At 46.4% G+C, this 10023-nt stretch overlaps 1 protein-coding gene across 1 annotated transcript in view; it reads left to right on the top strand.

The window, feature by feature from the left end:
* The first annotated feature begins 4950 nt into the window (after positions 1 to 4950).
* LOC144247686 (uncharacterized) overlaps positions 4951 to 10023 on the top strand; it is a 43731-nt gene continuing 38658 nt past the window's right edge. Inside the window, exons 1-2 of the mRNA XM_085571152.1 lie at positions 4951 to 5016; positions 5644 to 5790. Of these exons, the coding sequence (XP_085427278.1) occupies positions 4951 to 5016; positions 5644 to 5790 (213 nt within the window). The remainder of the gene's footprint in view (positions 5017 to 5643; positions 5791 to 10023) is intronic.

The following is a 10023-nucleotide window of genomic DNA, read 5'->3' as shown; positions in this document are numbered from 1 at the left end:
TTGACCCTTCTCTTCCGCCCACGTTTTCCCACTGGCCCCACCCTTCCCCCAATGGCCCTGCACCATCCTGCAGTGACCCAGCCCCTATTGGGGGGGAGGTGAGGTTGGATTAATCCCTCAGTCCTTCTTCTGCCCCCCCCCTCTGATGGGAGGGACTGTCAGAGGGGCCCTTCCGTTAGAGGACCTCCCTTCGTAAGAGAGCTTTCCCCCTTTGCTGGGGGGGGGGGGGGGCCCTTCGAAGGGAGTGGAGCTGGAAACCTGGACCAGAGCTCCACTGTTTTTCTTTCCCCTGAAACAGTGGTGCCCAGGTTCACCCTTTATCCCATCTCCTAAATGTACCTTGCCCAAAGTTCCCTTATTATTTAGACACAAGTTTTCCCCCTTGCTTGTGATAATTTGGAAATAACTTTTTGGATTGAGTTATATCTTATAAAAGGAAAGAGCATCCTCTCTAATTACTGCCCACAATGCTATGCCAACTTCGCAATCAAATAATCAAATTGGAGAAACCATATCGCTGTTCACTGCCTGCTTCTGCTCTGCTATAATTTGAAAACCACAAGCATTGTGTCATGAATCCTGCTTTCATCCTTGATACAGAATGTGTTTATGATAATTTTGTACCCTTTATCTTAAATTGTAATGTGGAAAAGATTTTTGCCCCATTCATTGTAACTATGATTGGTGTATCACTTTCTGATGTCTCTTTGTAACATTGCCAATTAGTTTTGACCTCAGAACTCCCTTTCCTTTATGTTAATGCAAAAGAGTGAGCTGCGGGATTTGTAATTTTCTCTTCTTCCCCCCCCCATTCCCCCTCTCCCCTCTCCCCCCTTCCCGTGCGTTCCCCCTCCCTCCCGTGGTCCCTTGTCCCGACCCTTTGTTCCCTTGTCCTTTCTCCTCACCACGCAGTCTGTCCCTGCTCCCTCGCCTTTCCCATCACTGTCCCTGGGCTTTCCCTGCCCCTGTCCCCTGCCTCCCATCCGCATTGACCATGGCTCAGGTTCCCCCCCGCCCCCGGCAGGGGGTATAACCGACCTGCGGGTCGGTGCCCTGGTGGGTCTCGGGAACACGCTCCCACAATAAACAGGTGTTTGCTACCCGAGCCCCGTGTCGCCCTCTTGTTTGTTCCCGTGCTAGAACTGAGCCTTGCAGAGTCAAAGGGGAAAAACCCCCTCTCCCCCCTCCCGCTGTGTCCCGCCGGTGCATGCCCGGAGCCGGTCTCGCACAACAACAATACACAGCCTGTTTTATTTATTTTTTCCTTTTCTTTTGTTTGTTTCTTTTCGCCCCCTCTTTTTTTCTCCCCACTTTCTTCTTACTACTTTTCTGTGCAATACTTAAGCACTGCTGAAAAGTGTTCTCACTTTTTTCTCTGACACCATTATTTCTTTATATTTGTATTTGCTGATTACGTTCTATAGTGAACATTCAAATTTTTTTCCTTATTTTTACCATTCTGTCTGAGAATAAGTGACTTACTCTTTTTAGCCTTCTATTTTATGTTTTGCTAGACAATTTTTATCTCTCATATGATTTAAAAAAATGAAATCATTTTTAATGTAAGTTCTGTCAAGTATTAAATGTGCAAATAAAGTATCCCATGAATATATGATACATGAGATAAAGTTATTTCAACTTTTGAAACATAAATTGTTGGTAATATAATTAATGATATCCATAATTCATATTCTGAAACAAATACACTGAGATGAGCTTGTTACAGTCAATATTTTAAAGTAAGACTTCAATAATATATAAATTATCTAAGGGTACTGGTGTGCTGTATTACTAAGCCTGTTATAAAGTTGTGCAAATAAACTCCACACGGAATTAGAAAACTGAATAGTAATCATGCAGCACAGCCAAATTTCCTCCCAAGCTTTTCCAGCAAAGTTGCATGCAGGTATCAAATACCAGAATGTATATTGCCATCCTAGTCTATTTATTTTTTGGCTTTTTTGAACTCCTTTAATTTAGTCCATGGAGTAAGAATAGATTTGAACTTCTGAAATAATAGCTTCAACTAACATAAACTCTATGTTTGTTATGATGTAACCCTATCCTTCATGAGAAATTTCATATTTATATCCCTATTGAAATGTGGATGAAAAATCTAAACCCCACAATTCCTATAAAGATTTGTAGGGACGGTATGTTTATTACAGCGCTGAACGCATGTGGGGATTGTTCCCCTTCAAAGGACATGTGTGCTTCAGAGAACTCCTGATCCCTTTTTCTTCTTCTTCACTAGTTTACATATGCATAGAATTTCACAATATGTTCTTGCATAGTCATTCTGCTGATTTCGCATTACGCTTTCAGTTAGTTATACTTGTAGCCAGTTTTTTATCAGAAAGTACAGAAAAAACTCCTGGGTCACTCTGCCCTGTGTGTTTCAAGATTCAAGGAGCTTCTCTTATCTCTTAACAGACTTGTCTCACCATTCAGATAAAAAATACAAAGCTAAACTTAATTTTGTAGGTTTTGGGTTGTTTTTGTTTGTTTTGATTAGATGTAGATTCAGTTTTAATAATAATAATAATAATAATAATAAATAATGTAGTTATTGGGTTTTTATGTATAATTACATTGTGAGACTGTAATGTGCATACTGGTACTCCGAGCTGGGAAAGAGCGTGCAGAGAGCATGGTGATCTGACAGTATTATGCAGGTTGTATAGGAAAGAGGGCTGCCCCTTGAATGTGGTGCAAATAAAAGATTCAGAGGCAAACTCCAGGCAAGTCTGTTGCTGTGGCATATTTTCTCCTTGCTAGACTTAGTCGAAAAGCCTTTCGGTAATATTCAGATGACGAGAGACACAGAATATGGGGCTCTGTAACCCTGAGAAGGCAAGTGAGAAGGCTCGACCCTTTTTGTGATTGTTGTTAGTGTTATATGAATGCTTTAAAAAGGTTGTCTTAACCCCTCGTCTTGGTTTGGAAAGACAGGTGTCTGCTAAGGAAGGCAGGAGCCTCCCCTGAAATGGAAAAAATGTAGAACCCCTCCCTCCAAATTGCTATAAATTTGAAATTAAGCAGGGCTCTCAGGTAAAAATATGGGAGCAGGAATAACAGCTCTTTATTAGGGGAGAAAATAAAAAGATAAAATAAACAATGTAGTGAACCAAAAAAACATTGACAGAGTCAGACTACAACCTGACACCCTATTAGTCAGGGTGTTAGCAGCAGTCCAATTGAGAATTATGGCTGCAGTCCTCCTGGAGTGTCAGGTGTGGTTCTGTTGGAGTAGTGATCCTGTAGAAAAGGGTGAAGTCTTCCTGCAGTGGAAGAGGCAGCTGTTCCTCTGGGAAATCCAGTGCAGAAAAAGCCCTGATGGTGTTCCAGAAACTCAAGATTATATCCAGGTAGAAGTGCTTGGCTCCTCCCTCTGGGCAGAGATTCTCACAGTGGGATGTTATAGTTCTCATCAGTCAGGCAGTGACATTCAATAGCCCATTATCAGCAGATGTCTCCCCTGAGAGATGATTGGTTGTGGAAGAGATAAGGAAAACTGCCTACTTAACAGAAGACAACTGCCATACAGATGGCAAATGGAATACATCTTGCCTTTCAATCTGGGACACCCCTTCAAACACTTTGTCCTAGTTTAGGGCAAATTTCGGAGAAAACCTCCGGAAGGAGCCCCCAGAAAGCAAACCCCCACAGCCCCTCCCCCACCTGGTTTGGGAATAATTTCCTTGGAGAGAAGTGGAAAAAACCTGTTTATTTAACAGGCAAAGCACTCCCCAGCACAAAAAGAAATTAACAACACCAGATGACAAAAACTCTTTCACCACTCTGAAGAGATGACAAATTCAGAAAGTCTCTCCTGGGAGTGGTCTCCAGCGCTGGGGATGGCTGCTGCAGATCACCAAATGCAGGCTCTTGGTGTTTCCTGGTGTTTCCCAGGTCGCAGTCTGGAGCAGGCTCAAATGGCATTCAGGAAAGGGAAATAAAAACAGTCCAGGGAAAAAAATTGGACTGCCTAGCTAAACTAATAAGCAAAAGCAAGGGCAGAAGCAAAAAGCAGGAGCAAGACCAAAGTGAAAGCAGGCAAGCCAGCAAGCAAGAAAGCAAGCCCTAGTCCATCCTAGACACAGACCATGGGGGGGAGGTGAGCGGGTTGATAACAAGACAAAACAAACCTTCACTTTTCGGACCCAGTCCTGAAGGCACAGAACATAATATCAAGCATAAACAGAACACACGACTGGGGATACAAGCACCATAACATCACTCTAGGACATTCCACCCCTTATCTCCATATCATCAATATACTACCAAACATTTTGTTCATGGAAAAATTTCCATCTTTCACTTGCTCAAAGCTTTGACACACACAGATTTCCTTCTATCTCACTTGCTCAAACCTTCTACACACATTTCCTTCTGTCTCATGTCTGTGTAGTGTAATGTACAGACAATGGCAGTAACATCCAGCAAACAATGATATCTGCATGTGGTTCTCACACCACAATCAGATCTCCCTGAGGTACACATCGTGTCGTTCCATCTCTCTGCATTGTCCACCATGTACAATCTGGTCCCCGAGCAGACAACCCCACAAATGGGCTTGTCTGTACTCAAGGCAGAATTGATCCACATTGTCTTCCCTAACAAACCTCTGACATTTGCCACTGGGACTTTATCTCCATCTACTATATTCAGGGACTCAGAATGGGCAGAACCTGCTCAATTGGTGGAACCTCGGCTGTTAACTAACCAGGTGGCCTTTGCCAAATGTTGCTCCCAGTTTTTGAAAAATCCCCTACCCAATGCTTTCAAGGTGGTTTTTAACAGTCCATTGTACCTCTCCACTTTACCTGCAGCTGGTGCATGGTAGGGGATGTGGTACACCCACTCAATGCCATGCTCCCTAGCCCAGGTGTTGATAAGGCTGTTCTTGAAATGAGTCTTGTTGTCTGACCCAATCCTCTCAGGGGTACCATGCCTCCAAAGGACCTACTTTTTAAGGCCCAGGATGGTGTTACGGGCAGTAGAGTGAGACACAGGGTAGGTTTCCAAACATCCCATGGTGGCTTCTACCATTGTGAGCATGTAGCTCTTGCCTTGGCATGTCTGGGGCAGTGTGATGTAGTCAGTCAGCCAGGCCTCCCCATACTTGTACTTGGACCACCGCCCAACATACCATAGGGGCTTCACTCACTTGGCCTGTTTGATGGCAGCACTCGTTTCACAGTCATGGATAACCTGAGAAACACTGTCTATGGTTCAATCCACCCCTCAGTCCCAGGTCCACTTATAGGTGGCATCTCTACCCTGATGGCCTGAGGAATCATGGGCCCATCAATCTAGGAATAACTCTCCCTTGTGTTCCCAATCTAGGTCTATCTTTGATACCCCTATCTTTACAGCCTGGCCTACCTGCTGATTGTTTTGCTGCTCTTCATTAGCTCTACTGTTGGGGACATGGGCATCGACATGGCGAACCTTCACAGGTAGTTTCTCTAGCTGGGTAGCAATGTCTTTCCACTCTTAAGCAGCCCAAATTGGTTTTCCTCTACACTGCCAGTTAGCCTCTTTCCATCTCTCTAGCCATCCCCACAGAGCATTGGCTACCATCCATGAATCAGTGTAGAGGTAGAGCTTTGACCACTTCTCCCTTTCTGCAATGTCTAGGGCCAGTTGAACAGCTTTGATGTCAGCACGTTGGCTTCATCCACCTTCTCCTGTGGCCTCTGCGACCTTTTGTGTAGGACTCCATATAGCTGCTTTCCCCTTCCGGTTCATCCCTACGACGCGACAGGAACCGTCACTGAAAAGAGAGTAGCGTTTCCTCTGTGACAGTTGGTTGCATGGTGGAGCTTCTTCAGCCCATGCCACTTGTTCTTCATCTGTGACACCAAAACTTTCACATTTGGGCCAATTTGTAATTACTTCCAAAATTCCTGGGTGATTCAGTTTGCCAATACAGGTGCACTGTGTGATAAGAGCAATCCACTTGCTCCATGTAGCACTGGTGGCATGGTGGGTGGAGGGAAACTTTGCTTTGAACATCCAGCCCAGCACCGGTAGTCAGGGTGCCAGGAGGAGTTGTGCTTCTCTACCAATCACCTCCGAGGTGGCTTGGACTCCCTCGTAGGTGGCCAAGATTTCCTTCTCTGTTGGGGTGTAGTTGGCTTAAGCCTCTCTCTAGCTCTGACTCCAAAATCCTAATGGTTGTCCTTGAGTCTCATCAGGCACCTTCTGCCAAAGGCTCCAGGACAAACCATGGTTCCTGGCTGCAGAGTAGAGCACATTCTTTACATCTGGTCCCATCCTGAATGGGCTAAGGGCTACTGCATGAGCAATTTCCTGCTTAATCTGGGTGAAAGCCTGTTGCTGCTCAGGGCCCCAATGGAAATCATTCTTCTTGTGGGTGACCAGGTAAAGAGGGCTCGCAATCTGACTGCACTCAGGAATTATGCATTCTCAAAAAGCCTAAGACAACTTAGAAAGCTTGTGCCTCCTTGTTGGTTGGTGGGGACATAGCGGTGATCTTGTTGATGACATCTGTAGGAATCTGATGCCATCCATCTTGCCACTTGACTCCCAGGAACTGGATCTCTCAAGCAGGTCCCTTCACTTTGCTCTTCTTGATGGCAAAGCCCACTTTCAGGAGAATCTGGATGATTTTCTCTCTTTTCTCAAACACCTCTGCTGCTGTGTTCCCCCACACAATGATATCATCAATATATTGTAGATGTTCTGGAGCCTCACCCTTTTCTAGTGCAGTCTGGATCAGTCCATGGAAAATGGTGCTGTTGAAGGGTGAGTGGGTTTTGCTGACCACCTCTTGGCTTTCCAGCTCTTCGATCATCTTATGGATGGGGATCACAGCATCTTGAGTTGTTCTATACTGTCGGCAATGCACTGACAAAGTAGCAATTGGTGCCTGTTGATCTTCTCCCTTCAGAAGTCCTTCTGTACAGTCCAGGCAAAATGTTCAATTGCTGGATGCCCTCTGTCACTACAGCTGCTATCCCAAATGCCCATCTGAGTCCTTTTGGGGCTTTGAAACACCCCCTCCAGAGGTAATCTATGCCCGAAGTGCATGGGGCCTCTGGGCCAGTCACAATAGGGTGTTTCTTCCACTCATTTCCAGTCAGGCTCACATCAGCTTCCCCCAAAGTAAAATGCTGTGATCCCCCTGTCACACCAGCAATAGATTCTGCCCCCCCCATGTCTTGATGGGATTAATGTGCACTCTGCACCAGTATCGACCAAGACCTCATATTTTTGTGGTTCTGATGTGCCAGGCCAATGAATCTACACCGTTTAAAAAACATGTTTTTCCTCAGCCTCTACCTGGCTAGAGGCAGGGCCCTTCTAAGCCTGTTTATCCTTCTTTCCTTGGGCATATGTCTTTGAGGTTCCTTCAAGGGGATCGAGCATATCATCATCATCAGCAGCAGCAGCAGCAGCAGCAGCAGCAGCATACCTGGCAGTTTGGCTACGGGCAACTGGAGCTGCTTTCCTTTTGGTTGAACTTCCTCTCTGAGTCTTGTCTTCAATTCACACACCCATTGTGGCAGAACAGCAGTAGATTTTCCATCCCATATCCTCATGTTTTCTCTGCAATCACTCAGGAAGAACCACAGCTCAGCTTGTGGGGTGTACCTTCTGTCCCCATTTGCGGAGTTTCTGCATTGGATACCAGAACCTCTGATCTGTACTGCTGAGATTTGGAGAAGGGCTCCTTTAATCTCCTTCCTGGGTTTCTTATGATTCTTCTCTGTCTTGTCTTCCCATTTCTGCAGATGTGTTTCCACTGCTGCAATTCTGGCATGAGTTGGGCCAAGTAGAGCATCTGCATATGCTCGGAGCTTCTTCACGATATCAAGCACGGTCTCATCCCTGTCATCCCACTTTATTATCGCTAAAGCAGAAGCATATTCATGTGCTCCAAGTCATACAAGTTTTCGCCACATCACAGATGTACATGGTACCAAGTCTGGATTCCTAGTTGTTATTTCATCTGAGAAGATAATCTCCGCCACTGCCATTTCTCTCAGGCATTGGATCCCTGGTTCTATAGTCTTCCACTGGGTTTTCTGCATATAGCGATCATCTGCACACAGGTATCTTTGTGCTACACTTTCCAGGACCTGTGCCCAGAGGCTGTGAGGGTTAGCTCCCCCATTATTCCTTGGTCAAAGATGGGATCATGTGACAGGGGTCCCAAATGCCTCACTTCAGTGCCATCTAGAATTGTAGCCTCGCCTGTGGCATCCCAAAGTGGGACTAAGCAACGAATTTTAGATTCATCAGGTCTTTGAGTGTAATCCTTCCTTAGGCCACAAAGGTCCTTTAGGGAAAAGGACTCCATATTGGCTTTTGATCTTGTGCCAGTTGCTTTGATTCCTGGTTTTATGTCTTGAGGCATTGAGGGTCCTTCTCCTCTATCATCATCTTCATCATCATCCTGTTGCAGAATTTCTGAGAAAGAGGGCATGATTTATCTCTGGAGTAAGAATTGTGCTACCCCTCAGACTAGGCCCCTGATAAGTGGTCTTGGTGGGGCCTGGAAGCTTTTTACGTAGTAAGAAATTAGTTGTGGCACAGTTAGAAATTATGTTAAGGCGACTACAAAGTAATGAGCTATCTGAGTGTGAATTAGGGTAGAGCTGCAGTGTGAAAAGCCTGACCACCTTAAAGCAAAGGTAAACAATGTTAGCTTGCCATTGAAAGTGCCTTTGTAAACTGTAAACTATATAGAAGTGTATAAAAACTGCCATCTTCTCACTAATAAACAGAGAACGTAGGTTTAACCATATTGGCTTGATCTGCGTTTGTCCAGTCCAGCTTTCCTGTCTTATGAGGTCCCTGGCTTTGTCATCCACTGGTTGATCGTTCTTGTCTGTGCACTTTCCGCTTCTCGTGCTAGTAGCAACAGCCATTGGTTGAGGCTTACAATCTGGTTTAGCTGCTGGCTTCTTAACTGAGGTGTTGACTGCAGCCTGAGTGACTGGGATAGCTGTTGATTAATCTCCCTGCCCCACTTCCTCTGTCTGTTGCCCTACAGTATCTAGCAGTGTGCGATAGGCATATGCCAGGGCCCAGCTTACTGCAATGATCCTTTTCTCCTTAGGGTCATCATGGCACTTCTCTTTCAGGTATTTCCCCACCTCAGCTGGGTTCTGAATTTGTTCATATGAAAAGTCCCAGACTAGAGGGTCAGAAAATTGTCACCCTGTTCTTTTGAGAGTTTTAACATTCTTCTAAAAGTTTTTTGTGGTGTTACATTTTTGTTAAGTGGTGTGCTCTGTCTCACCCCTCGAAAATATATGGTTTATTCCAAGCCTGTGATCTTCCCCTGAAGTATCATGTGTCTGTAATCTCATTGGCCCAAATCTTATCCCACGCCCACTTTGAATCTCCCTGTTAAGTGTGCCAGTGTGATGAGGCTCTCTCTCTTAGCCAGCTCTCTTGGCTGGTGCTCCCTTGGCCCCCCTCTCCCCCTCCCCTTTCCCCCTCCCTCCCCCATCCCCTCCTGCTCAGAAACCATGCTGCTTCCTGGGGGTAGGACCCCTAATAAACCCTCATCTAATTAGCATCCTCAGAAACCGTGTGGAGTCTCCTTGTCTGCCTGCTGCTACCAGTGAACTCACATCTTAGGGGGGCCCCCGGGAACACCCTGGGGAGTGCCCCCAAACGCACTGCAACAAATGGCACCCAACGCCTGGCGCGAGGATTGACGACCCTGAAACCACCACCGCCCTGCTGGGGCGGTGCAGAACCCCACAGAACACCACTTCAGCACCGCCTCCAGCACTGCAGTGGCCACGCCTGGCTGCAGCCGCGGCCCCAGGGCCCGTCACCACTGCACAGAAGCCTTGCAATCCCACGATTGCCAGCCGGCGTGGCCCCGGCCCGCCTCAGCGCGGCCCTGGTCCGGCATGGGCCCGGGCCATGGCATGGCCCATGCACTCCCTGGAACCCAGAGAAGCCACACAGAGTGCACCCAGCCCCCTGCCCGGCAGCAGTGGGGGGAAGGGGTGCCCGGCAGAGCAGTCACGC

The sequence above is a fragment of the Lonchura striata genome, chromosome W (assembly GCF_050655825.1).
Source record: "Lonchura striata isolate lonStrDom1 chromosome W, ASM5065582v1, whole genome shotgun sequence".
NCBI classification, from domain to species: Eukaryota; Metazoa; Chordata; class Aves; order Passeriformes; family Estrildidae; genus Lonchura; species Lonchura striata.
This window is presented reverse-complemented; position numbering and strand designations above follow the sequence as displayed.